Source organism: Heterocephalus glaber, unplaced genomic scaffold, assembly GCF_053883595.1.
Source record: "Heterocephalus glaber isolate CG9 unplaced genomic scaffold, H.glaber_assembly_v1.0 deba00001610, whole genome shotgun sequence".
NCBI classification, from domain to species: Eukaryota; Metazoa; Chordata; class Mammalia; order Rodentia; family Bathyergidae; genus Heterocephalus; species Heterocephalus glaber.
The window spans coordinates 34,356,214-34,383,503 of record NW_028258381.1 but is presented as its reverse complement, the minus strand read 5'-3'; the positions used below and the strand labels follow the sequence as shown (position 1 = coordinate 34,383,503).

Here is a 27,290-nt window from a genome sequence, read left to right as displayed (position 1 = left end):
CCACTGGCAGGTATCTTCATAGGAGGTGGAGCGAGGTGTTGTGGCGTCCGACAACCTCCAATCCCGAGAGGGCGCTGCAGGCTCTGCCCACGCGCCGCGAGCCCTGCTTAACTTTTCCCTTCATTTCGTCACTGTTTTGCTTCCGGTCATCCCGGAAGTTGCTTCCCGGAGTCCATTTAGAGCAGTTTCCGGTTCCGGGAGGCCGGGGCTGCGGGGCGCCGGAGTGTCGAACTGGGGTTTCGTCTGCAGCAACTCTCTGCGCCCATCCCCACCGCCTGCGTTTGGTTTCCGCTCCCGACTGGCATCCTCTGCAGCCCTGCGCCGTCTGCGGCGGCCCTGGTCTCATTCGGCCCTGCACGCGCGGTGCGAACGAATGAATGAGGAGTAACTGATTTCCTGCCGCCTCCTCCCTAGGTGACGTCTAGGTTGCAAAGAGCTTGAATGCACCGGGCGCGATGAACCGGGCCAAGCCCACCACCGTGCGCAGGCCCAGCGCCGCGGCCAAGCCCTCAGGTGCGTCCCGCGCGGCCCCTCAGAGTCTCTGGAACACTGATCGTCCCGGCCGGGCAGAGCTGGGCGGCCGCGAGCTCCTGCAGGACACCGTGGTTCCGGCCCAGCTGAGCCTCAGGAGGCTGCCCTGCTGCACTGTTAACAACCTGGACCCGGGACCTGCTGTTGCCACTTGCACACTGTGTTTGTCATTGAGCACGCGAACTTCTCTGTGTCTGTTTTCCCCATCTGTAAAGTGAGAGTAATCGCACCTGTCCCAGAAACTTCTTGAAGATTAAGTAAACTGATACTTGCAGGTCAGAGATGGCCCGGATTGTAGGCAGCACTGTGTAACACTCCAGCCGCCACTTGTTACCATCACACAGGTCCTGGCTGTGCTGTGGACTTCCCGAGTGACCCTGGGCCTCTTTCTTGTCTCTTCTGACTCTTGTCATCCCCTCTGAGGCGGCAGGGTTGGAATCAATCTTTGACACCTCGGGCATCACATGCGTTTTCTATCTCTCTTTCTGCAGGGCACCCTCCGCCCGGGGACTTCATTGCTCTGGGCTCCAAGGGCCAGGCCAACGAATCGAAAACAGCATCCACCCTGCTGAAGCCAGCCCCATCCGGCCTGCCTTCCGAGAGAAAGCGGGATGGTGCCACTGCCCTGTCTGGTGCCTCCTCACTGACCGGCCTCACCAAACGCCCCAAACTCTCTTCCACGCCCCCACTGAGTGCCCTGGGGCGCCTGGCTGAGGCTGCGGTGGCAGAAAAACGAGCCATTTCTCCCTCAATCAAAGAGCCATCTGTGGTGCCGATTGAAGGTAAAGTCAGTCTCTGGACTTCCCCAGGGAATGAGACCCTCTCCATTCACCATACAGGCCCCAGGGTCCTCGGTGGGGACAGGTACCTGAGTGCCTTAGTGGGCACTTGCTCACTGTGGACTTGTTCCCCAGAGCACCTCTGAGTTCCATGCTGCCCTTTGGGGGAACTGGTTCATCTGTTGTGTTGAGTGCCCCTTTTGAATGGGTGCTGTTCTGATCCTTGGTGGGGGAAGGTGAACCCAGGTGCTGTTAGTCCAGGTCATTAAGGCCAAGAATCCTAGTGTGTCCCTCTGGCTACTGACAGTGGAGAGTTTTTTCCTCCCTGTTTTCAGTCAAAGAGGCAGCAAGACAATGTCAGTAGATGCCAGCAGAAGTGTGTACTTTACCCATGGTCATTTTGTTCACAGATACTTTAATTTTGCACCCATCTGAAATCATGCCTGGTTTTCTTTTCTGTCTGTCTTTCCTTTTAGTGGCACTGGGGACTGAACCCAAGATCTTCACACTAAGGTGCATCCCAGCCTGCTCTTACAATTTTTAAAAAATTTTAAGACAAGATCTAGCTAAGTTTTTTAATTTATTTTTTGATTAATTGATTGTTTATTTGAGATGGGCTCTTGCTGTGTATTTCAGGCTGGCCTTAAACTTACTCTGTAGCCCAGGCTGGCTGTGAACTCATAACAATTCTTCTGCCTCAGCCTCCTGAGTGCTGGGATTACAGTTTTGTGCTGTCACACCCAGTTGGTTTTCCTAAATTTCTAGCTAGCCACATGCTGGGCTAGAACTTGAGATCTTCCTCTCTCAGCCTCCCAGAGTGCTGGAGTTATAGGCATGTACCGCCTGGCCCGGCTCATCCTTGCTTTTCTGTGTCACTTCCTCCGTGATCATTTTTAATGGTTCTGTGATGTATGTAGAGTAAGATTGGTTTACAATCAAACCAGGCAGCTGCTTGTTCTCTGACAGCAGACCTGGCTCTCCATATGGTTATAGCTTCTTTGAAGGAGCCAAAAAGAACATCCTGTTGGTCTTGTTGGCTTTAGTGGTGACATTATCACTTCTACTGAGTTTTCATATGAATGGTCTGGAGGCCTGGTGGCCTGTGTGACCTTCGCCCTCAGGAAGCTCAGAGACTCCATGGGAAACCAAGAGGGTGGGACCGGGTCCCTGTGATGGGAAGGAGCCTGTGACTGACCCCTGGGAGGAGCACGAACACAGCTCCCTGACAGCCTGCGGGCAGGAGCTGACTGACAGACAGCCAAAGCTGTGGGTGAGCAAAGCAGAGCAGAGGCCCGGGCTGTGTCTGATGTGAGATGAGAGCAGGGCCTGGTGTGACCGGCACACGGTGGTGAGAGCCGAGGCGAGTGCTGGTGCTGGACCAGGCCAGTGGGCAGCCCGTGTTGGTGAGGATGGCAGTAGCTGCAGGGTGAAGGGTCCAGCCCGGTTGTAGGTCTTTACCGCCAGCGCCACTTTGGGGTTTCTAGTATCACCTCTAAAGTGGTTTTGAAGATTAAGTAAGATGCAGCTGTGGAAAGCACATCCTCTGCCATCCGGAGGGGACCTCTGCCCTTCACCCTTGGCGGTGCCATGATCTCTGTGTGGGATGCTGCTTGGAGAGGGTCGTGCTTCCATCAGACTGGCCCATGGGGTGTCCAAGGTTCGCCGTGCCCCGGTGGCTGTGAGTGACCCCCGCTCCGCCCCTGCTAACCAGCTCCTCTGCTGTCCAGTTCTCCCCACAGTGCTGCTGGATGAGATCGAAGCGGCTGAGCTGGAGGGCAACGACGACAGGATTGAGGGTGTGCTCTGTGGGGCAGTGAAGCAGCTAAAGGTGACTCGGGCCAAGCCTGACAGCACGCTCTACCTAAGCCTCATGTACCTGGCCAAGATCAAGCCCAACATCTTTGCCACGGAAGGTGTCATCGAGGTGAAGTCTCCTCATCTACTGCTCCCCAGGAGCCCCCCACTAGAGCCTGCTGTGTCTCGTGCACAAGGTCCCAGGACAAACACGCACCCTCCCTTGCAGGCCCTGTGCAGCCTCCTCAGGCGGGACGCCTCAATCAACTTCAAGGCCAAAGGGAACAGCCTGGTATCTGTGCTGGCCTGTAACCTGCTCATGGCTGCTTATGAGGAGGATGAGAACTGGCCTGAGATCTTCGTGAAGGTGAGCTGCCTCTCCCAGGCCCCAGTGTAGGAGAGAGGCAGACAGAATCCCTTTCCCTGGCAGGGTGCATCTTGTGGCCCCAGTGCCATGCCACTGTTCCTCCTGCACTGAGGGGTTGGTTAGGGCTCTGGAGCACCCTTCCCATTGGTGGGGCGGCTGGTCTGCATGCAGGGGACATGGGCTGCCTGTAGCCTGAGACTATGGCTTGCTGCAGGTGTACATCGAAGACTCACTGGGGGAGCGGATCTGGGTAGACAGCCCTCACTGCAGGACGTTTGTGGACAATATCCAGACGGCGTTTAATACCAGGATGCCCCCCAAGAGCATGCTGCTGCAGGGGGAAGTGGGGCGCAGCGGGGGTGACCTCGGGGCTGGTAAGGAACAGGGCCATCTGAGGTCAAGGAGGGATAGCTAACCTGGGCGGGAGAGAAGCTGAGGTTGGGGAGGATGCTGATAGGAGGCCAGGGTTGTGGGAAGGGCATCCCATGGGGCTCTCATGGTCCACACAGGGAGCAGCCCCCACCCCTCTCTCACGGAAGAAGAGGACAGTCAAACAGAGCTGCTGATTGCTGAGGAGAAGCTGAGCCCCGCACAGGAGGGTCAGCTCATGCCCAGGTAGGTGGGCCACATGGCCAGGCTGGGGCCAGGTGGGAGGCGGGCTGGGAGAGCCCAGAACAGCGTCCTTCCTTGCCCCCTTTCACCCTCTGGCCTAGGTACGATGACCTCGCAGAAAGCATGGAGGAGTACGTGCTGGACATGCTGCGGGACCAGCTCAACCGGCGGCAGCCCATCGACAACGTCTCAAGGAACCTCCTTCGGTTGCTTACCTCTGCCTGTGGCTACCGGGAGGTGCGGCTGCTGGCTGTGCAGCGGCTGGAGATGTGGCTGCAGAACCCGAAGGTGGGCCTGGTGCAGTGGCCTCCTGAGATCCTGCCATCTTTGGCTTGTACTCACAGTTCTGTCTTGGCCTCTGCAGCTGACCCGACCGGCCCAGGACCTGCTGATGTCTGTGTGCATGAACTGCAACACGCATGGCCCAGAGGACATGGATGTCATCTCCCACCTGATCAAGATCCGCCTCAAGCCCAAGGTGCTCCTGAACCATTACATGCTGTGCCTCAGGTGTGCAGGAAAGGCAGGGGCTGTGGGCCACGAGCAGGTGGGTGCTGGGGTGGCAGATGAGAGGTCCTGCCTATCCCCTTCCCATGTGCCTGGCTCTTTCCAGAGAGCTGCTGAATGCCCACAAAGACAACCTGGGCACTACCATCAAGTTTGTGATTTTCAATGAGCTGTCCAACGCCCGGAACCCCAACAACATGCAGATCCTCTACACTGTGCTGCAGCACAGCTCTGAGCTGGCACCCAAGGTGGGTGCCTACTGGGCAAGTTGGGGCTGTGGGCCTCAAGCCTGGCCCTGCTCCTGTCCACAGCAGCCTGTGTGGCGTTGGGTGGAGGGGAGCGCTGGTGTGGCCTGTTGTCCAGTGTTCAGAGGAGGTAGCTGGCTGCTGGTGCCTTGTGGGAGAAAGCTCCTGGGCCCTGGGAGGGGCAGGAGTGTTTGAATCTTGCTTCCAGTTTGTCTTTGGAAACTGAAACTCAGCTTGTTGAGGAAGCAGCACCGAGGCCCTAAAAAGTCTTCAAGCCCCTTGAGCAGTGGTTTTCCCAAACTAAGCAGGAGCTTCATGAGTGCTCACTGTGGGGTCCCTGCCTCAGGTCTCCATAGACAGAAGCCTGGAAAGTGCTCCTGTTGCTTAGCCAAGCTGGGCCGAGTTGAATGTTAGCCTGCTGGTTCTGCTGCCCCAAACCTGGTCATCTCTGTGGCTTTGCATTTTTTAAAAAAGTAGTGTGTTATTTAGGACTTCTGGTTGAGATCTTTGGCTTTTGCTGTTCTTTGAGGTTGAGAGCAGGGTGTAGGATACTCATTCCTGTGTCTTTGCTGACAGTATTTTGCCCACCACCCTATGTCTGTCAGTCATTCTGTCCCCTCAGCTGAAGAGGTGCCCTATCGCCATTTGCTAAGAGTGAAGTCAGATCCATCTCCCTGTTGGAGCTCACTGTGGCGGAGGGGGCAGATGGCCATGGTTTTGGGACAGGTGGTTTCTGAGCCCCTTATAGAACCTCACATGCTGACCTTCCTGGAGCTCGGGAGCTGGGCAGGGGAGGTCTAGAGCAGGTCTGGGGAGGCCCCAGTGGTGAGCCTGACAGTGGGCATGAGCTGGTGTTCGGGGCACCATCCTGGATGGCCAGTGTCCTCAGCACCCGCCTGGCCTCTCTCTGCTGTAGTTCCTGGCCATGGTGTTCCAGGACCTGCTGACCAGCAAGGATGACTACCTCCGGGCCTCACGGGCCCTACTTCGGGAGATCATCAAACAAACCAAACACGAGATCAACTTCCAGGCCTTCTGCCTCGGGCTTATGCAGGAGCGCAAGGAACCCCAGTACCTGGACATGGAGTTCAAGGTGCCTCGGTCTGCTCTGTCACCATGGTGGCCTCCGGAGTTTGGTGGTTTCCCTTTTTCTCTGGTGTTTTGCTCAGTTGTCTGTTCCTGGTGTGCCCAGGTACACCTGTCTAGTACACCTGTCTAGCGCCCTGGTCTTAAGTGATCAGAACAGCAATGAGTGAGGGCTGCCAGCAGTGAGGCCCAGAGGGTCACATGGGTTCGCTTTTGGGCGAGGACAACACCTGGGCTGTGTGGAAGAGCTGTGACTGGAGGGGCTGGGAAGCTGGGACTTGAGCAGGGATGGATGACAGGGCCTGCAGGGTGCGGGCAGGGGAGACCTCAGTGTGTGTGAGGGGTCAGGGAGCTTACGTGAGGACTAGGGCAGGGGTGGTGGGTCCCTGGGGCCCTAGCATGTTGGTGGTCATCCTGTTTGTCAGCTTCCCGTGAGGGGCTTTGTCCAGCTCTGCGGGCCGGGGCTGTTCCAAGCGCCCTGACCAGGACCTTGCTTAGCTGCTCTTGGCCCCAAGACCTGCTCCTGCCAGACCACTGTCCTGGCATAGTGGCACCTGGGGTCTGTCTGGATTCTTTGCACAACTTCCCAGTTGCTTGTGTGTGTGCATGTGCCTCTAAGTGTGGTGCAGGGCTCACAGGTGGAGACCTTCTAGGGGCCAGCCCTGCTCACTGTGCTTGGCCTGCAGGAGCGGTTTGTGGTCCACATCACAGACGTGCTGGCCGTGTCCATGATGCTGGGCATCACGGCGCAGGTGAAGGAGGCCGGCATCGCCTGGGACAAAGGAGAGAAGAGGAGTAAGATGGGGCAGGCCTGGTGGTATTCTGCACTCCCTCCTGGCACTCCCTCTATGGCTACTGCTGTACCCTGAGGTGCCACTAGAGGGCGAAGAGGGAGCAGTCTCAGCATAGCCACTAGAGGAAACTGAGGGAGATTCTGGAAGGGTCCCTTTCTCCTGTCCATCAGCAGGAGCCTTTGGACCACAGGCAATAGGGGAGGGGCAGACGGTATGTCAGTCAGCCTGGGTCCTGGGAAGGTTTGGCCCAGGGGCCCTTGAAGAGACTGGATGAGGTCATCAGGTGTTTGAGGGTTCCCGACCACAAGCATCCTGTGACCCTCAGAGACTCATGGACCACTCCCTTAGTGTTATTCAGGCTGACTTGGCCTCCACCTCCCTGCTCTGTGCCTCTAGTTTGGTCGTTAATGTCCAGCCTCCCTCCTGATCTAGCCTTGAACCAGACCCTGTGGGCATTTGTTGTCCCCCAAGGCCATCACACAGAGGCCCCTAACTCCGCTTGTCCCTTGCAGACCTTGAGGTGCTACGCGCATTCCAGAACCAGATCGCCGCCATCCAGCGCGATGCTGTGTGGTGGCTTCACACCGTCGTTCCCTCCATCAGCAAACTCACCCCCAAGGACTATGTGCACTGGTAAGCACCGGCATTGTCACTTGGCCTGCACCGCCACCTGCCTGACAGCCACTGGCTCAGACATGCAGCAGGACTCACCAGGGAGAAGTTTGTCGTCTTGGGCCATGGCCACCATGGGCTCCAGGTGTGGTGGTGGACAGCAGCAATCCTTGAGCCGAGGGGCGGGCGCCCTCCTGAGCACGTCAGAGCCTCGCACAGAGCCTCTGCTTGGGGGGCAGGAGGACCTTGAGGCTGGGGACCGCCCGTCTCCGGGTCACTGGCCCAGCTCAGCCTTTCGGGCTGTGCATGTGGACCCCCCTGGCGTGCTGTGGGAGGGGAGCCAAAGAACCAGGCAGCCCTAATGGTTCTCCCTTGGCAGCCCCTGACTGAGCGGAGCCCATGGGCACTGGTGGGGTGAGCCCGTGCCCTGAGCTATGCGTCCTGACTGATGGCTGCACTCTGCCCATAGCCTCCACAAGGTGCTCTTCACGGAGCAACCCGAGACCTACTACAAGTGGGACAACTGGCCACCCGAGAGTGACCGCAAGTGAGCTGGCGGGTGGGCAGGGGGTCCCAAATATGGGTGCCGGGTTGGGGCCGGGCTGTTGGGCCTGTGGAGTCTGGCTCCCCACAGAGCCGGCCCTCTCTCCTTGGCCCACAGCTTCTTCCTGCGCCTCTGCTCGGAGGTACCCATCCTGGAGGACACCCTGATGCGGATCCTGGTCATCGGGCTGTCCCGAGAGCTGCCACTAGGCCCCGCAGATGCCATGGAACTTGCCGATCACCTTGTGAAGCGAGCTGCAGCTGTTCAGGCGGATGGTGAGTATCTGCTGGAGCATTGCTCTGGGCCTTGTGCTGGACCCCGCTAGGTGACTGCACCACTGACTGCCCCCTCATCCCACGGAAGCCGCCTGGGTGCCAGTACGTGCCCCTGGGCCCACAGTGGCAAGCCTGCCTGTGTCAGGTGGTGCCACCTCTCATGGGTTTCCTACCTCTCCATGCTCCTGTGGGCCACAGGCTTTCTTGGCAGGGACCTGGGCCTAGGCATCCAGGATCGCTCTGTGCCTTTGGCAGGGATTCACCTTTGCTTGTGTCAGGTTTGCACGAGTTATTGGTGTATTGGAACACAGTGGGCCTTCTGCCTGTCTGCTCTCTTCTCGAGGGACTGTGGAATGATACTCAACTCGTCCAAGGGCTGGCACCCATGGCATGGCAGCGAGGCCCTTGCTGCCCTCCAAGACATCCTGCCCTGTAGGACAGACAGCTCCAGTGCCCATCTCCCCGGGCCCCACCCTGCCCGAGCATTCTGCCTGTGTCCTGTCACGTGGCCTCTGAGTCATCACCAAATCCCACCGCCACACTTGACCCCAGCCCCTGTCTTCCTGGGCTCTCATGCCCCCATCTGGGTCCTGGGCCTGATGCCCAAGGAGTAGCTCTATATGGCTTTCTGGAGCCTGTTTGGGTTTCAGATGTGGAAGTGCTGAAGGTGGAGAGAATCCAGCTGATCGACGCTGTTCTGAACCTGTGCACCTACCACCACCCAGAGAACATCCAGCTACCGCCTGGGTAAGCCCTGGGGCCCCTGACTGGCAGGCAGCCTGCGGCTGTGCCACTGGCTCCCGGGGAGCTCCGGGAAGCCTGGCCAGAACTGGAGGCCTTGAAATTAGAAAGTGAGTCCTTCAGCTTTATTATCACTAGGTTATTTTTGCCCTTCTGAGTCCTAACATTTTTGTGTGAATTTTGGGATCAGCTTGTTAATTTCTGTAAAAAATCAACTGGAATTTTGGTAGAGATACAATATTCAGTCCTCTAACAAACACAGATGTGTTTCTGGGTTTTTTGTTTGGTTTGGTTTCTTTTTTTTTTTTAATTTTTTGAGGCAAGGTCTCCCATTCTATTTCAGGAAGGCCCTGAACTCACTATGTACCCCAGGCTGGCCTCGAACTTGTGGTGATCCTCCTCCCTCAGCCTCCCAAGTGCTGGGAGTACAGGCGAGTGCCACCACTCCCGGCTTGGTTTGGTTTCTTGAGACAGGCTCTCACTATGTAGTTCAGCCTGTTCTTGAATCACTGTGTAGCCCAGGCTGGCCTGGAACTCGTGGTGATCCTCCTGCCTCAGCCTCCCAGGTGCTGACATTACATGTGTGCACCACCATGCCCAGCTGTATTTCTGTTTCAGATCTTTGGTGGTTTTTTGTTTTTTTTTTTCAGATCTTTGGTTTTTTTTAATTGTGTTTTGTAGTTTTTCTTAGGTAAGCCTAAAATTCTTTTATTAAATTTATATCTAAGTATTTCATTGTTTTGGTGGGGAATTTTTTTTTTTTTTTGGTACTGGGGATCGAACTCAGATCCTTGCGCTTGTGAGGCAGGTGCTGGAACCACTGAGCTAAATCCCCGGCCCCCTATGGGGAATGTTTTTCTTAATTTCTTTCTTGGATTGCTAGTGTATGGTATACTCTCCAATTTGATGTTTCATTTGATGGCCTACTTGGGTATCTCTCAAGTCTGTATCACAGATTTTCTTCATTCTTGCTAATAGCTGGGATCTATTTCATCTGCCGACTGTACTTAAGCTGTGATTATATTATATAGTTTTGTTTTTTTTCCTTTTTTTTTTTGGTACTGGGGATTGAACTCAGGACCTTATGCTTGCAAGAAAACAGGCAGCGGCACCACTGAGCTAAATCCCCAGCCCTATATTATGTAGTTTTTAAATGTTGCAGTTGCATACTGTGGAATACGAGGATTTCTAGTTGTTTAACATAGAGAATAAGATAACGTTCGTTGAGCATTTATTACTTTGTCCACCAATATTCCCATTTAATAGATGGGAACTGAGGCTTAGAAGGGTCAGTCATGGCCCAGGGCTCAAAACTACCGAGAGGGAGTGGCTTGGGCCCTGAGCCAGGCCGTGTGATCATGTCCACATGTTTGTGACGTGGACAAGCATGCTGGAGGGGAGTCCTGGGAGGGGAGGTTTCAAGGCACTGCACCATTGTCACAGTCCAGGGCGTGACAGGTTGGCCAGTTCCTGGTTCATCTGCACGTGCCATGGCTGCTTTGTCTAGGACTGATTTCCTGTCCCTGAACTCAGGGTGGCTGAGCCCATGTTGTCGACATCCTCCCCTCCAGGTACCAACCCCCAAATCTAGCCATCTCCACCCTCTACTGGAAGGCATGGCCCCTGCTGCTGGTTGTTGCTGCGTTCAACCCCGAGAACATCGGTGAGCCTGTCCTGGCTACTTGCAGGCTGGGTCATGGGTGCGTGGTTCCTCCTTGGGGACCGCTCATGTATCAGGGACTGGAGTGATGGCTGCCCTGGTGCCTGTAGGGAGCCCAGCCCTCTGTTCTCCTTGCCCCAGGTCTGGCTGCCTGGGAGGAGTACCCCACACTGAAGATGCTCATGGAGATGGTGATGACCAAGTAAGTCAGCTGCTTCTGCCAGGGCACCAGGGACGCACAAGGAGCAGGGCCGGGCTTGAGGAGAGCAGCCCGTCTCCTGCCTCAGCGTACTGGCTCCCTGGTGCCGATTTGCTGATAGATTGAGTTCCGATCCAAGTGTGTCACACTTAAGTCTCTTCCCATTGCCCTTGGGTGGGGTGAGGGGCAGTGTGGATGGAGACCCCCCTACGGGGTCCTGCCAGGAGGGCTGTGGGGACCCCACTGGCCTCTCCTGGACAGCACTTATACTGCAGACACAGGTGAGTATGGTCAGACTGAGGACTGAGGACAGTGTGACGCCAGTGGGGATGTCAGGGTGGAAGAAGCCCCAGGCAGATAAGCAGCCCTGCCTGCCCCAGCCGTGGTGAAAGGCACGGTGTGGTTGGCACAGCCTGAGAAGGACAGGTAGAGCTGTTGTGACCACGTAGCTCAGTGTGAGTGTGCTCTTACAGCATGGTGCCAGGCAGGACCATGAGAGACCTGCTCCCCTGCCAGGAGGCCAATCTAGACAGCGAAGGCACACACACAGGACAGTGGCCGCACTAGGGTGGAGCCTGAGACTGTGATGTTGTGGGAACCGGGCCTGTGTGCAGCCATGGGATTACGGGCACCCGGCCCATGTGTGGCTGTGACATTGTGAGGTCTGTGGCTGAGAGATGTGGCTGCCTTCTTTACATGATTGAAAAAGGCTAGGGTACAGCCTAAGTGTGACATTAGGGACAGAACTCAGGAAGGGACACCACAGAAAGGCAGGTTTTAAGACACTGGAAGGAGCTGAACCATTCGCCCCTGCCAGCAAGTCCTGCCCCTAGAGATCCCCAGGTAGGGGAGCCTGTTGGGATCCATTGTAATAAACGAGGATTCCAGTGCCTTGTGGTGTGACATTAGAGTGCGCGTCCTGGAGGAGACTGGGAGTCTGACACCGACCAGGCTTGATGCTAGAGAGGTCTGTGGTGCTGCCGTGGGAGAAAGTGGCAGTGGGGCTCCCAGAGCACCAGGCTCTTGGGCTCAGCCTGATGACACTGTCACCAACCCCAGAGGGTACCCAGTGCCTCAGGCCAAGCGCCGGGTAGTGGCAGCCTTGCGAGTCTTGACCCTGCGTGACTGTGAGCATCACCTGGTGGGCTCCAGCCTGTGCGGGGGCAGGGTGACAAGGTCCTCCTTACTTGGTCCCCAGTAATTACTCCTACCCGCCGTGCACCCTGACGGATGAGGAGACCCGGACAGAGATGATTAACCGGGAACTGCAGATCTCCCAGCGGGAGAAGCAGGAGATCCTAGCATTCGAGGGCCATCTGGCTGCTGCGTCCACCAAGCAGACAATCACTGAGAGCAGCAGCCTCCTCCTGTCACAGCTCACCAGCCTGGACCCCCAGTATGTCCCCATGCCCTTCCCTAGCACCCTGAGGCCCAGGGCAGAGATCTCTGTGGCAGGTGGTTGGCCTGGGTGGGATGAGTGGAGGGCAGAGCCAGCTGCACCTTGCTGACCGTGAGCACCTGCCACACTCCGGCCCCATTGCATTGGCACCTCTGCATTGCATCTCTGTGGATCAGGTCTGGGGATAGCTGGGTTGAGCCTGGCATCCGTCCCAGGGTCTTGACTACCCTTGGGAGCAGGGCCCTTGCCCAACACTGTTGGCTCGGGGAGTACTGTGCAGGCCGCTTTCTGACCTTCCTGTCCTCTGTGAACTTCAGGGGGCCCCCCCGGAGGCCACCTCCTCACATCCTGGAACAGGTAAAGGGCCTCAACCAGTCCCTGCGCCTTGGGCACCTCCTGTGTCGCAGCCGCAACCCTGACTTCCTCCTCAACATCATCCAGAGGCAGGTACGCCCTGGTGAAAGGCTCTGGGGGTGGAGAGCAGGTGGCCGGCGGGCTCAGGCTGATGTGGGCTCAGCAGCTGGGAGAGGGTGGCGTGCACCTGCTGTAAGATGGGGGGTACCTGGGTACCTGGGGGCCAGGGCACACCTGGGGCTCAGTGCTGTGCCCTTGACTCCCCACAGGTCTCTGCCTGGGGCTCCGCAGAGGGCACCTTGAAATCCGGCCTTGGTGGGAGAGTGTGGCGCAAGGGTGGCGGGTTTGGGCTGAGGGTGCTAAGCACAGGCCACCGCTGTCACCTGCCTAGGCCTCCTCGCAGTCCATGCCCTGGTTGGCCGACCTGGTACAGTCGAGTGAGGGCTCGCTGGACGTGCTGCCCGTGCAGTGCCTGTGTGAGTTCCTGCTGCACGATGCGGCTGATGACCCCACCTCAGGGGAGGAAGAGGACGAGGGCGAGAACCGGGAACAGAAGGCCAAGAAGCGGCAGGTGGGTGCCCTGCCTGTGCACCTCAGCCGGGCCTCCCAGGTTGCCCCATCCCCTGAGAGGCTCCTCTTGTCCGCAGAGGCAACAGAAGCAGCAGCAGCTGCTGGGCCGCCTGCAGGACCTGCTACTGGGCCCGAAGGCTGACGAGCAGACCACGTGCGAGGTGCTTGACTACTTCCTGCGGCGCCTTGGCTCCTCACAGGTGGCCTCCCGTGTGCTGGCCATGAAGGTGAGCACAGCTGGAGTGCCTTGGCCTTTGTGTCCCCATGTGTCCGCTTCTGTCCCTCTCTGGTTTTTGCTGTCTGTTTTCAACGTGAATACTTAGTGGCTCCAGACCCTGCACTTGCAGTGGGGGCATACAGTGTGGAACAACCACAGCCCTTTGGCATGTCTGGCCCTTCTTGGGTTGAGGAGGTGAAGCATAAGTGTGGTCGGTACTTGCCGCCTCTCAAGTGAGCAGGGTCTGAAGGCTTGACGCCACAGCAGAAGCTGTGCTTAGATGCCTGAGGCCCCCAGCTTGCTCCTCTGCACACACACACACAGCAAGGTGTTAAACAGAAGTGTTTTTGGTGTATGTGCTGCCGAAGCGAGCACTAAACAGAAGTGTTTAGAGGGAACCGCCTTGTGCAACTTCTCTTACTTGTGGCAACCAGGAAGCACTGTATCTTCTGCCCAAGGCTTGGAGAGGCACGGGTAGTCCCCGAGAGTGGGAAGGCCGGCTCAGCTCAGCTCTATGCCTGTGCCTGCAGGGCTTGTCGCTGGTGCTCTCGGAGGGCGGCCTGCGGGACAGAGAGGAGAAGGAGCTGCCCATGGAGGAGGACTCAGGGGAGGCAGGTGCACTGCAGGACTACCAGTGGCTGCTGCGGGACCTGCCAAGGCTGCCCCTGTTCGACAGTGTCCGGGCTGCCACTGCACTTGCACTGCAGCAGGTGAGGGCTGCACTGGGCAGGCACAGAGGGCAGGTAGGCAGTGGGAACGCTGGCCAGGAGCCAGCTCAGATGCCTACCCTCTAGGCCATCCACATGGAGACTGACCCGCAGACCATCAGTGCCTACCTGGTCTACCTGTCCCAGCACATGCCGGTGGAGGAGCAGGGCCCACACAGTGACCTGGCCCTGGTGAGTGGGGTGGGATGTGTGGGGACCTGCCCTGGTGAGCGGGTACGGGAGCTGGAGCCTGCTGTGTCTAGAGGGCTTCGATGGCGTGAGGGGGTGGAATGTGTTCTCACATGGTGCAGAGGGCAACTGGAGCTCCAGGATGTTTACTGTCCTCTCTACACTGTCCTCCCCTGGATGACCTGTCGACCTGCCTTTTCTGTCTGCCACACCAGCCACAGTGCAGGCTGGGCAAGTTCCTGGGCCCTGAGTCTGTGGGTGGACGAGGGAGCAAGTGAGTGAACAGCAGTCACTGGGACGGGGCTTTTTCTGCAGCCTGGCTTCCTTGCTGGGGGCTGCAAACCCAGGTCTGCTCACCTGGCGATCTCTCAGTCCTCTGTCCACCAAGCCTCTGGTCCAGTGTCCATCCTGGGGTGGCTTGTGGCCAGGCTTTGCAGCAGTGTTGAGTGTGTATAAATGCCTTATGTGGACAGTTGTGACGGTCTTCTTTTGGCCATGAAGACTGTTTCTCCTGTTGGTGGGTGGTGTGCATGGTCTGTTTCTGACCTGCTCCCGTGCACCCCTTCCTCTCCAGGCTGTGGCAGGCAGACTTTGAAGGCCGTCATGAGCCTTTTCCCTGAGCACCTTGTCCCTTCAGAATCTGAGGAAGCCCTCTGGCCTCTCCCTTCCCCAGTGTTGCCTGAGCATCCTGTGTGTTGCTGGGGACAGTTCACAGTGCTCCTCTCCTGGTGCAGTGTGTGATTGGCCCAGAGTCACATGGTGTCATAACCAGCTGCTAGGCTGATATGCAGGGAGAAGAGAATGGCCACTGGTGGCCACAGTCCCTCTGATGGCACTCGTCTCACCAGGATGTGGCCCGGCTAGTTGTGGAGCGCTCCACCATCATGGCGCATCTGTTCTCCAAGCTTTCCTGCAGCGCCACCTCTGACACAGTTCTGAGTGCCCTGCTGTCTGTCTTCTCCCGCTACGTGCGGCGCATGCGCAAGAGCAAAGAAGGCGAGGAGGTCTACAGTTGGGTAAGGCGACATTCTGCCCCTGGCTCCCGGCTCCTGGCTTCCCAAGGTACCTGGCTCCTAGTCCATTGTCCTGTCTCTGCAGTCGGAGTCCCAGGACCAAGTCTTCCTGCGCTGGGCCAGTGGGGAGACAGCTACCATGCACATCCTCGTGGTCCACGCCATGGTCATCCTGCTGACACTGGGCCCACCCCGAGGTGAGCAGTGCTGGGCGGGGAGGGTCTGTCCTGGAGGGTCATGTCCTTGCCCAGCAGCCATGTCAAGAGCCCAGTGGCCCGGACTGGCTGAGCCCTCTGGCCAGCAGCCTTTCCTTCTTTCCTTCCTGGCCATTGTGACTATCCCACCACTTATCTGATTACTCCTGTGAGAGGAGGGGAAGGCTAAGGAGAGTCTTGTGCACATGGGTGGGCTCTGCCAGAATGGGAGCCGCCAGGTGGCAGTGAAGGTGGCCAGCCCCAGGTATATGTCCACTGTGGCACCCTTGGGAAGGAGAGGGGGAGGCTGGCCTCACTGTCCCGCCTCATGGGCTTCCCCTTGGCCCTGTGGAGAGGGAGTTTGGAAGGGAGCTGGCCTGGACAGGCAGCTTGTGGCATGGGCACAAGTTCCCTGGGGCAGGGGATCTCAGGAGGCAGATTCATCTCCTAAGAGCCTTTTTCCTCACCTGTAAGTAGGGGTTCTGTACCTGTCCCACAAATGAAATACTCCAGTTCATGCTCACTATTGGCCAGTTGGCCCTTGTCTGCATTTGAGTCTTCCCTGTTCCTGTGAGGCCTCAGTTTCCCCTTGTACAAGGAGGATATCCCTGAGGGGCCGTGAGGCTTCGCCAGGTTTGGCCTGTGGTCCTCCTTGGGGTCAGGGCCCTCGTGGAAGAAGGTTGCTCACCCACATCTTTCCCGAAGCTGGTGATAGTGAGTTCTATGAGCTGTTGGACATCTGGTTCCCGGAGAAGCAGCCGCTGCCCACTGCCTTCCTGGTGGACACATCGGAGGAGGCACTGTTGCTGCCTGACTGGCTGAAGCTGCGCATGATCCGCTCCGAGGTGCCCCGTCTGGTGGATGCTGGTATGCACCAGACTGGGCTTGAGAGAGGGGAAGGGGCCCGGGAGCCTGCTACCCATGAGCCCTTGGGCCTCTGAGAGACTCCTAGTGCCCATGTGGCCAGCAGAGGCTTGCTGAGTTGTGGCCACACCAGGCTCGGCTGCCCTGTCCAGGATGGATCGGAAGTGCTTCCTGGAAAGGAAGTTAAATGGCCAGGGATTGGGAGGGAAGAGGAACAATCTTGGGCCTCTGAGTTCATTCTTGAAAGTTTTGTGGAGTTTAGGCAGGCTGCAGCGGGGAGAGGAGGGTCCAGCAGGACCATCAGGCTGGGCCCTGGGCAGGTGAGGGGACTCAAGTGAGTGGGTGGGTTAGCTCAGGACTCTGGGGAAGGACACGCCCCAAGGAGTCTGTCCTGTCAGCCGTGAGCATTTACGATGCCATCCTCAATGCACAAGAGAGCCACTGTGGCCTTGTGTGGTTTGAGAGTGGCTTGACTGCAGGGTCTCTAGCACTGCTGTGAGCCTCTGAGCCACCCCTGCTGAGCTGCCCTCCAGGGTGGGGGACTGGGCGAGGGGCTGGCCTGGATGCCAGGGGCTACTGAGTGAGCGCTGCCCACAGCCCTGCAGGACCTGGAGCCCCAGCAGCTGCTGCTCTTCGTCCAGTCCTTCGGCATCCCCGTGTCGAGCATGAGCAAACTCCTCCAGTACCTGGACCAGGCAGTGGCCCATGACCCCCAGACCCTGGAGCAGAACATCATGGACAAGAGTGAGCACACACTATTGGCCGTGCCAGTCTGACCATGTGGCCCAAGGCCCGCTAGCCCCTCTGGGGCCTGGGTGAGGGCAGCTGAGGGGGTTGAGCTACAGGTACTGAAGGTGGGGCATGGAAAGCCCAGGCCTGGCCCCAGCCCCAGAACTAGGGCCCCTTTGGGAATTGTCTAGAGGCCCAGGAGATCGTGGGGCTCTGGATGCTGCTGATGCTGCCTCTCTGGGGATCCTGTCGCTCATTTCCTATAGCCTCAGGAAGTTCCCGGGACTCTTCTGGGCACGTATCAGGCTTCCCAGGCCAGCTTCCTGGGGAAGAGGTGCTGCCATCCACGTGCAGCTGTGATTGTGACCGGCTGCTGTCTTGCAGATTACATGGCCCACCTGGTCGAGGTGCAGCACGAGAGAGGCGCATCCGGAGGCCAGACCTTCCACTCCCTGCTCACAGCTTCCCTGCCCCCCCGGCGAGGTACCGCCCCCTCCCAGCCCCAGCATCATGGCCCTGGCTTTTGGCCACACAGACCCCTCAGCTGCTTCCCTGATCGGCACCTGCCTGTGGCCAGCTTGAGGCCCCTGTTTCGGGTCTGTCCTCCCTGTAGACCTGGTCAGGGCCCTAGGTTCAAGGGAGCGCTGGCCCTCTGTGGGGATGGGAGCCAGGTCTTCTCTCTGGTGATGTCCTTGAAGGGGACTGTACTCATTCTCAGGGCTGCCCTGCTAGAGCTGGCCAGAGTTTCCATCCCGTGGTGATATCCCTTTCTCTAGACAGTACAGAGGCACCGAAACCGAAGAGTAGCCCAGAGCACCCTGCAGGCCAAGGCAGGACTCGGGCAGGGACCCAGGTCCGAGTGCTGGGTCCCGAAGACGACTTGGCCAGCATATTACTGCAGGTACTGGCGCTGCTGCGATGAGTGCTGCTCACGTGCGTCCTCACCCCCAGGCGCAGGCCTGCATGTGCGGGCTGGCATCCTGCTCTGCCTGCTTCTGGAGCCCTTGCACGCCCCTCTGTGCAGCCCTCTGGGTTGTTTGGTACTGGGGATCAAACTCGGGACCTTGTGCTTGCAAGGCAGGCAGTGGCACCCCTGAGCTAAATCCCCGACCCCAGCTCTGTTTTCCACCTGCAGAGGCCGGGATGTATAGGGTTCACCTGAAGGCCCAGCAGCACTGGTGCCTGTCCCATGCATGCCCCGCCCATGTCATGCCTCCCTGATCTCGAGCCTTTGTAGGCACTGGACAGGCTCGAGGGTTAGCTCCCGGGGGTGTTAGGTCCATTGCTGCTCCACAACACAGGCTTCAAGGGCCCTGGGCCCCTCCGTCCCCACGGTTGGGGCCACAACAGCAGGGATCTAAGGAGGGCTGCTCCCCATCCTGACACCCACCCTGCCCTTCCAGATCTTCCCGCTGAGCCCTGATCCTCGCTGGCAGAGCTCCAGCCCCCGGCCCCTCGCCCTCGCACTGCAGCAGGCCCTGGGCCAGGAGCTGGCCCGAGTCCGCCAGGGCAACCCTGAGGTGGCAGGCATCACAGTGCGCCTCCTGCAGGCTATGGCCACCCTGCTGGGCTCCACACATGGCGGGGCCCTGGCCATGGCCATGCACCGCAGCCACTTCCTCTCCTGCCCATTGGTGCGCCAGCTCTGCCAGTACCAGGTACCTGCACAGAGGGAGCAGGGGGGACATGGCTTCTGTGTTCCCGGGCAAGAGGGAGAGGTCTGCACTGGCCCCGGTTTTCCGGGGGTGTGGGCCTTGGTTTTCTTTCCCAAGTGCTGAAGCCACCTATGTCAGGGCAGCAGGCAGGGCCCCCTCTCCTTATAGTAGGTGATGGACCCACACCCTGGGGCCTGGCCCTGGCTCGGGCCTTGCGGGGTCGGCCTTGTTTTCTGCCTTGTGAGTGCACCTTGTTACCTGTGTTGCTGTGTACATCTGTGCTTGTTTTATTCTCCTCCTGAAGCACATAGAAGTAAATTGCCAGCCATGCAGGATTATGCCTGTAATCCCACATACTTGAGAAGCTGACACCAGAGGGTTGCAAGCTCATGGACAGGCTGGGCAACCTAGCAAAATGTTGCCTCAAAATAAAAAAGAGTAAAAAGAGAGACCAAGGATGTAGCTCTGTTGTCCCTGGGATTAGTCTTTGGTACTGAAAAAAAAGTAAGTTACCATCAGAGCACCTCAGACTTAAAGGCCCTGCCAGCATGTCCTGGGATTTGCTACTGTGAGGGCAGATGAAATGGTGTTGGACCACTGCAGGGGCCTGTCGCCCCTTAGGGCCCCATCCTGTCCCACCCATGCAGGGCTATTGCTGTCCCTGCCCAGTGTAGCCTACGTGTTGCCTTTTGTCCCCGCAGCGCTGTGTGCCCCAGGATACTGGCTTCTCCTCACTCTTCCTCAAAGTGCTGATGCAGACCTTGCAGTGGCTGGACAGCCCTACCGTGCAGGAGGGGCCCCTGCAGGCCCAGCTCAAACTGTTCGCCACCCAGTACTCGGCAAGACACAGGATCAGTGATGGTGAGGTTGGCGGCGGCAGCTGGGGTCGGCCACCAGAGCTGGTATGCTGCAGGGGCCAAGCGGCTGGGGAGAGACCTGGGCTTCTACAGGAAGGGTGGTGCCTGCGCAGACAGAAGGGCATCTGTGGGGCACTGGGAGGGCAGGGTAGAGCCCATGAGGAAAGGTCACACTGGCTCTCCCGCAGTGCGCAGCGGGCTCCTGCACCTGGCAGAGGCCCTGGGCTTTCATCATGACCTGGAGGTCATCAGCTCCACTGTGCGGGCCGTCATCGCCACCCTGAAGTCTAGGGAGAGGCACAGCGTGGAGCCAGAGCTCATCAGCAAAGGTACCAGCCTGCCAGGCTCAGGCCCAGGCTGCCACCGCTCTGCCTTGGGACAAGCTCCCCTCATGGGCCGTGGGGTAAGCAGTGACCATTCAGTGCCCACACATGTCCCCTCCCAGGCATGGGACCTCTTCAGAATGAGAGTGTCCTTGTTGTAGGGAGCACCCCTCACCCTGGCCCATCTTGCATACGCTCAGCATGCCTAGCCTTGGCTGCCCCGTACTCGGCGGTCTCAGCCCAGGGTGACACGGGACATCCCCTGTCCCTCAGTCCTCCGGGGCCTGATTGAGGTGAGGTCCCCCCACCTGGAGGAGCTGCTAACAGCGCTCTTCTCGGCCACCGCGGATGCCGCCTGCCCAAGCCTGGCCTCCAGGCCCATTGTGGTGGTGAGCTCCCTGCTGCTGCAGGAGAAGGAGGAGCCCCCCGCCCCAGGGAGGCAGGATGGTGACAGCGGCAGCAGGTGAGCATGAGCTGAGGATGCCCAAGGGGGTGGCCCTGGCAGATCCTTCCCTGACGCTCTCTCCCCGTAGCCTGGAGGCCATGCGGCTGGGACCCTTGTCGGGGCTACTTGTGGACTGGCTGGAGATGCTGGACCCCGAGGTGGTCAGCAGCTGCCCTGACCTGCAGCGGCGACTGCTCTTCTCTCGGAGGAAGGTGACAGAGACCAGCCCCAAGGGCAGATTGCATTCTGGGGTTCCTGACCTTCCTGGGGATTGCTGTTGGTGTGGGATGATGCCCACGAGGGCCCCCATAGGAGGGAAGGGTCAGTCCGTGTGGGTGGGCTGGGACTGCCTTGTAAACTGAGGGCCAGTGGGCCTGGGGCAGCCCAGAGGAGAGCAGAGGCCGTGTGGCACCAGAAGGGGGCCAGGCAGAGGACTCCTCAGTGTCAGGGCCAGCAGCCTCTCAGAGTGCGAACAGCAGCATCCAGGGCAGGTGGACAGGGTCTGGGGCACCTCTACCCTGGTGCCACCCTGGGCTGCAGAGGTGAGGCCGTGGTTGGATGCCACCCACCAAGTATGCCACGGTGAGCGCTGCAGCCAGCCAGCAGGTTGCTGGGGCAGGAGCAGCCGCCTCCATCAGGTCGTTCTGCCCCATCTCCCCACTGTGCAAGCAGCTGGCTCGCTTCCCCCTCCCTGGGCTGCCCACTGTCCTTATCCTGGTCTCGGCACGGGTGAGGCTCAGGGCTCCTTCCCAGCCTTGAGTCCTACTAGTATCAGCCTCAAGCATTTGCTTCATGGGTGGTTGCCCAGAAGTCATCAGCTGACCTGGCTAAGCAGGGCCGGCCAGTCCCTCGGCCCAGTTGGGATCATCCCAGCTTCTCTCCTTTCCCAGGGCAAAGGCCACGCGGGTGCCCAGGTGCCATCTTTCCGCCCCTATCTGCTGGCCCTCCTCACGCACCAGTCCAGCTGGGCCACACTGCATCAGTGCATCCGCGTCCTGCTGGGCCAGAGCCGGGAACAGAGGTGAGGCCCCCTCGCCTGGGCCTCGCACCCCACGGGCACTGCCCCATGGCTGCAGGGCTCGGGCCCCTGCTCTGGGAGCTGTCAGATCTGTTCAGGCAGCTGTATCCACCACCCGCTCACTGGTTCTGGTAGATGTGTGTAAACGATCCCCACAGTGGGGTCACAGGGCATCTGACAATCACCCCATGCTCAGTGCTGGATGCTTGTACCCTCACTGCAGGGCAGCACTTCCTCGGGGGTCCAGGGTGCCCATGCTGCCCCAGGCCACCACATTCACCCCCTATAGGGCACAGGCACCCTCAGCAAGAGGGCAGACAGCCTGTCTCCCCAACTCTTGTCCTTGGACCGTGGTCTCTGACTGTCCACACTGTGCTTCGGATGCCAGAGGAGGTGTTCCCAAGGTGTGGCACTGCATGGGGCCAAGACCCCCTCTGCGCAGCCATCCCTGGCTCCGACAAGCACAACACGTGCATTTGCTCCACAGTGAGAGTTGGGCACCCAGCTCATGGCCACTGACATGAGTCAGGGAGCCCCACTTCCTCTGCCAGTGGCCCTGAGACTAGGGCCCCTTCAAAGGCTGCGGGCTTCTCCCCAGGGGCCTCCATGCTCCCTGGGCTTAGCCAGAATGCCTGCTTCCTCCCAGGTTTGACCCCTCTGCCTCCCTGGACTTCCTCTGGGCCTGCATTCATGTTCCAAGGATCTGGCAGGGAAGGGACCAGCGCACCCCACAGGCAGGTCTTGATAGGGAGTTCAGGGGTAGCCCAGCCTACAGGGTGGCACATCCAGGGGCTGACTAGTGGGCTCCTGGTTTGCAGAAGCGGCGGGAAGAACTGGTGCTCCGTGTCCAGGCTTCAGAGCTCATCAGCCTGGTGGAGCTGATCCTGGCCGAGGCAGAGACCAGGAGCCAGGATGGGGACACAGCTGCCTGCACCCTCATTCAGGCCCGGCTGCCCTTGCTGCTTAGCTGCTGCCGTGGCAATGACGAAAATGTCAGAAAAGTGACGGAGTACCTGACCGGCTGCATCCAGCAGTGGGGGGACAGGTACATGAGGCCCTCCCGTCCCCTTGTGATGTGACAGCACTGCCTGAGTTTGGGAGTTAGTCAATGCTCGGGCCCAGTTTCTATCAGCATTCCTGGGCCCTGAGCCATTCTGGCTTCATCAGCATGCCCAGCCCCTACCCCTTCCAGGCTCTAGTTGGCCCGCCCCGCCCCTGCCCCATCCATCCAGCACCCCTCTGTTCTCTTGCAGTGTGCTGGCCAGGCGGTGCCGGGACCTGCTTCTGCAGCTCTACCTGCAGCGGCCAGAGCTCCGGGTGTCAGTGCCTGAGGTCCTGCCGCTTAGTGAAGGGGCCACCGGCAGCAGCGTCTGCAAGGTGAGATGATGGCACCTCCTGCCCATGACCCTGTGGAATGGCTATGACCAGGATAGTGGGTAGGGGCTGTCAGCCTAGCACGCCAGCTTCCCCAGAAAGCCTGACCCGTGAGGAATCCTGAGGCTCTGCCTTGAAATGGAATCCCAAACTGGGAAGTGGAGGGTAGTGCCCCTAGTGCCCCTGAAAGGGTGGCCCTGTCTCCCTCCTCACCTAACCTCTTGTCTTGTTCATGGAGCTCCTCCCAGCTGTGGCATGGTGTCTGTTTGCCCCTTGCCTGCTTTCCTCAGGTGTGGGTGATGGAAGGATGCACGTTTGTGTGGCATGTGACGCACATACGACCTATGAGGCCACCATCCAGGTGGGGCAGTGCTGTCACCACAGACACATCCTCCCTCTGCCCTTTCCCACCAGCGTGGCCCCGGCCTCATGTCTAGAGCTGTGCATGCGTGCTCTTGGGGTCGGCGTTCTCTGGGATAAGTCCAGGAGGACTTGCGTGTGTAGCCCGTTTCTTCCCATTGCTGAGTGGTGTCTGCCACAGGCATAGACTGTTTATCTGTCTCCGGCCCCTGCCGAGGGCTGTTTGGGATGTTCCCGCTTGGGGCTGTGAGGGCCTCTAGCAGGTTCCTGGAAGGCTCTCTCAAGCCCTGCTTGACGCCTCCCCTCCTCTTAGCTGGACGGGCTCATTCACCGCTTCATCACTCTCCTCGCCGACACCAGTGACTCCCGGTCCTCTGAGAGCCGAGTGGCAGATGCCAACATGGCCTGCCGGAAGCTGGCTGTGGCCCACCCAATCCTGCTGCTTAGGTACTGTGGCCCATCCACGTGAATGAAGCCCAAAAGGGAGGCACCTGGGGTATGACCACGCCTGGGGAGCTTCCACAGGCAGAACACAGCCCTTGCCCTCAGCATTCCCAAGCTGGAACAGGTCCTCTGGCAGTGTCCCATGAGCCCTGGCTGCTGTAGCTGCCGCAGGAGCCCTCAGCCTGTGGCTGAGCCTCCGGAGGAGCCAGGTGGATTCCAGAAAAGCAGATCAGGTGGACTGCCCCCAGTAGACTTGGAGTTGGTGGCTGGTGCAGGCCCAGGCCCCCAGCATCCCTGGAGCCCAGGGTTGGTGCAAGACTAGGCTCTGCTGCCCAAAGCTGCTCCCTGGACAGGGACGGAGTCGCCCAGAGTCTGTAGGACACAGACCTGGCCCTTGCAGCTAGTGGCCTTGGTGTGCTCCCTCTGGCTGAGGCATGAGCCTGAGGAGGGGAGGCTGGTGTCTGCAGTCTCCAGGGGCGTGTGTTGGGATGCGGGGTCTCTGGTTGAGGCTGTTGAGGACACCTGGCCAGGAGTGACCACGGAGCCCTCTGCCCACAGGCACTTGCCCATGATGGCGGCACTGCTGCATGGCCGCACACACCTCAACTTCCAGGAGTTCCGGCAGCAAGGCCACCTGACCTTCTTCCTGCATGTGCTGGGGCTGCTGGGCCTGCTGCAGCCGCACATCTTCCAGAGTGCACACCAGGGGGCGCTGTGGGACTGCCTGCGCTCCTTCGTACGCCTGCTCCTGGTGGGTCCTGACACCCTCAAATCCTCGTCTCAGCTCCTCTGTACCCTGCTCCCGTGGCCTGGGCCAGGCCCGCGCTTTCTGAACTAGGACCCCTGGGAGCCCTCACTGTCTGCTTCCTCCTGCTCTGGGGACCAGCTCTTACCCTGAGAGGCCCTCCCCAGCCTCCTCATTCCTGGGTGGCCCCAAGTCTGAGTACTCAAGGCGCTGAGCTTGCCGGTGCTCAGCGTGCTGCGTGTTGTTTGCTGTTTTGTCACGTGCCCCATGTGTGTGCGGTGACCAGCCTGCCCCCTTCAGATCTGTTGCACATCATGTGGTCAGCAGGGTGGCTCTGTCCAGGGGTCCAGGGGAGCAGGGGAGGAGGGCCGCGGGGCTCTGAGCACTTTGCCTCTGCAGAACTACCGGAAGTCCTCCCGCCACCTGGCTCCCTTCATCAGCAAGTTCGTGCAGTTCATCCACAAGTACCTCACCTGCAGCGGCCCGACAGCCGTCTCCTTCCTGCAGAAGCACGCAGATCCCTTGCAGTGAGTGCCGTGCGCTCAGGAGGCGTGTTGGGCCGGGGACATGGCAGCTGAGGATGCGTCTGGGGTGGCTGTCTGCGACAGCGAGGCACCGCTCCACAGCTTACAGCTCCCCACCTCAGTCCGCACAGGGCCTCCTCCCGTCTGCCTGGCCCTCCTCCTGGGGCCCTGGCCTCACTCTGCAGGGCTGCCTTCCCTCACTGTCCCCCAGCCCCACCTGCCAGTGTCTCCCCCAGGTAAAGCCAGCCTTCTCTCCCACAGCGACCTTTCCTCCGACAACAGTGACCTGGTGATGCTGAAGTCCCTCCTGGCGGGGCTCAGCCTTCCCAGCCGGGACGGCAGAGCTGGCGGCAGCCTGGACGAGGAGGGTGAGGGTGAGTGCCAGCCGGGATCTCGGTGGGCTGTGAGGAGGCCCTGTTGGGTCTGGCGGCCCCCGGCAGCATGGCTGGCCCTCAGCCATCCTAGGTGTCCCGATAGGGCTGCCGTGAGCCCTGGTACCTCACTGTTTTCCGTGGCTGGTGCCATGGCCAGCCTGACGGAGCGGCACCCCTGCCCCAGGGACCTTGTTGGATCCCATTGCCTACTGTCCCTCTGGAAGCCTCCCTGGCCACGCTGGGCAGGGCTTGTCCTGGGCTCTCCCTCATACCCCATGGCAGTGCTCCTGTGCTGTTACGGTCCCAGATGGGTGGTGGATGGGGTTGGGCAGCGGAAGGGAGCAAGAGGAGCCGTGTCTCCAGAGATGCCCCATGGCCCTGCCACACTTGCAGGGGACCTGCTGCCTGCTCCTGGGGAGGAGCCTTGTTTTCGTGGCGCTCCTGGGCAAGGCTGGCCTCAGTGCCTCTGCAGCACTCACTGACCAACCTCTTCCAGATGAGCATTCAGCCAGCTCCCTGCCACTGGTTAGCGTCTCCCTGTCCACCCCCCTGACCGCGGCTGACATGGCCCCGCACATGAAGAGGCTATCCCGGGGCCAGACCGTTGAGGGTAAGTGGGGCTGGCTCCCCTGTGCCACCCACGTTGGTGCCCTGGGCCCTAGGTGCCCCTAGATGCCCTGGGCTCCTCGCCTCACTCTTCATGGGGCTGCTCAGCTTGCTGGTTTGGTTGGGGTGTGGGGCTCCAGATAGAGACTGCTGGGTGCCCCAGAGTGTCGGGGGTAGTCCGGGAAGGAGGCCTGGCCGGCACACTGAGGTGAGGTATGTGTGCTGGAACATTGGGTGCCACTGGGAGCCCCGGATGTGGGGTGGCCTGCTGCACTTCCCTAGAGACCAGCACATGGGGGCCAGCTGGCTCTGAGGGTGCTGCCAGGGAGGGCAGCTGCAGAGTGTGGAGAGCTTCCCAGGGCCTTGTGGTGCTTGGGTTGTCCAGGGTGATTGCGGAGCAGGCAGAAGGTCCTCTCTGGCCTCATGGCTCCCCTCTGCAGCCTGGCCCTGCCCTCTGTGTCTCTCTTAGACCTGCTAGAGGCCCTGAGTGACATAGATGAGATGTCCCGGCGGAGACCTGAGATCCTGGGCTTCTTCTCCGTGAGTGGCTGGAGGCTGGGCTGGGAGGAACCCGGGAAGGCCTTCTGAGGTAGCTGTGGCCCACTCTCTGTTGCTGTTTGAGCCCTTGCTGGCCGGCCTCGGGGCTGGGCCTGCCCCACATGTCATGGCACAGGTGGCCGGGCTGGACCTGCCGCCCTGCAGGGGTGGCCACCACGGGGGTGAGGTGAGACCTCAACCCGGTGGTCCAGGTACCCTCACCTCACCCCTGATAGACCAACCTACAGCGGCTGATGAGCTCGGCCGAAGAGTCCTGCCGCAACCTGGCCTTCAGCCTGGCGCTGCGCTCCATCCAGAACAGCCCCAGGTGAGTCCCCGGTGTCCCCGACACTGCTGCAGAGTGAGCTGCCACCCAGGGCCCAGGTTGGCTGGACCAGGCTTCCTGGCAGCTCACCGCACCCTTCCCAGCAGGGCCTGGCTGTGGTGCCCCCTAGGATCTCGGGCATGGTGGGCAGGACCCACTCTGCATCTCTTATAGCATTGCGGCTGACTTCCTGCCCACCTTCATGTACTGCCTGGGCAGCCGTGACTTCGAGGTGGTGCAGACGGCCCTCAGGAACCTGCCCGAGTACACGCTGCTCTGCCAAGGTGAGCCTTCCCCATGCCCGCTGGGAAACCCTGTCCCTCCCCTCCCCTTGCTGCCTGACCATGTCGCCCACAGAGCACGCGGCCGTGTTGCTGCACCGAGCCTTCCTGGTGGGCATGTACGGCCAGGTGGACACCAGCACCCAGATCTCCGAGGCCCTGAAGATCCTGCACATGGAGGCTGTGATGTGACCTGCGATGGCCGACTGCCCTTGGCCTCCATGCCATGGTGGGCTCATCAGGAGGGCCCCAAGGATGGGCAGGGCTGGGAGCAGCTCTCCTGGACTAGCAGCTGGCACAGGGGGCTGTCCAAGGCCACCCCACCTTCTGGTCATGGCCCTGCCACAGAGCCATGGGAGGCACGGCCCAGCGTGAGGAGAGGCTGGCATCCCAGAGAGGCTGGCAGGGCTGGCGTTGAATGAAACATTCTGAATCTCTTA

At 59.8% G+C, this 27,290-nt stretch overlaps 1 protein-coding gene across 3 annotated transcripts; it reads left to right on the top strand.

The window, feature by feature from the left end:
- The first annotated feature begins 178 nt into the window (after positions 1-178).
- Ints1 (integrator complex subunit 1) lies at positions 179-27,290 on the top strand. Of its 3 annotated transcripts, XM_004840345.4 has the most exons (47): positions 179-513; positions 1,023-1,313; positions 3,038-3,234; positions 3,334-3,471; positions 3,686-3,845; positions 3,981-4,086; positions 4,185-4,371; positions 4,448-4,593; positions 4,697-4,838; positions 5,752-5,928; positions 6,608-6,716; positions 7,228-7,348; positions 7,797-7,874; positions 7,989-8,146; positions 8,797-8,893; positions 10,459-10,550; positions 10,689-10,749; positions 11,945-12,142; positions 12,463-12,592; positions 12,891-13,070; positions 13,147-13,296; positions 13,817-13,996; positions 14,081-14,185; positions 15,031-15,198; positions 15,281-15,392; positions 16,095-16,256; positions 16,851-16,997; positions 17,367-17,465; positions 17,759-17,883; positions 18,386-18,640; positions 19,339-19,498; positions 19,683-19,823; positions 20,091-20,280; positions 20,351-20,474; positions 21,153-21,283; positions 21,927-22,014; positions 22,099-22,325; positions 22,534-22,657; positions 23,328-23,461; positions 24,017-24,209; positions 24,603-24,730; positions 24,989-25,101; positions 25,598-25,711; positions 26,177-26,247; positions 26,481-26,572; positions 26,744-26,853; positions 26,927-27,290. In XM_004840345.4, exons 1-47 carry the CDS (start codon positions 456-458, stop codon positions 27,040-27,042), a joined length of 6,585 nt encoding a protein of 2,194 aa, XP_004840402.2. In that variant the 5' UTR covers positions 179-455; the 3' UTR covers positions 27,043-27,290. The 3 variants fall into 3 exon arrangements, with proteins under 3 accessions (XP_004840402.2, XP_012926038.2, XP_087052551.1); XM_013070584.3 differs by having other exon boundaries at positions 26,744-27,290; XM_087196425.1 differs by lacking the exon at positions 26,927-27,290 and having other exon boundaries at positions 26,677-26,862.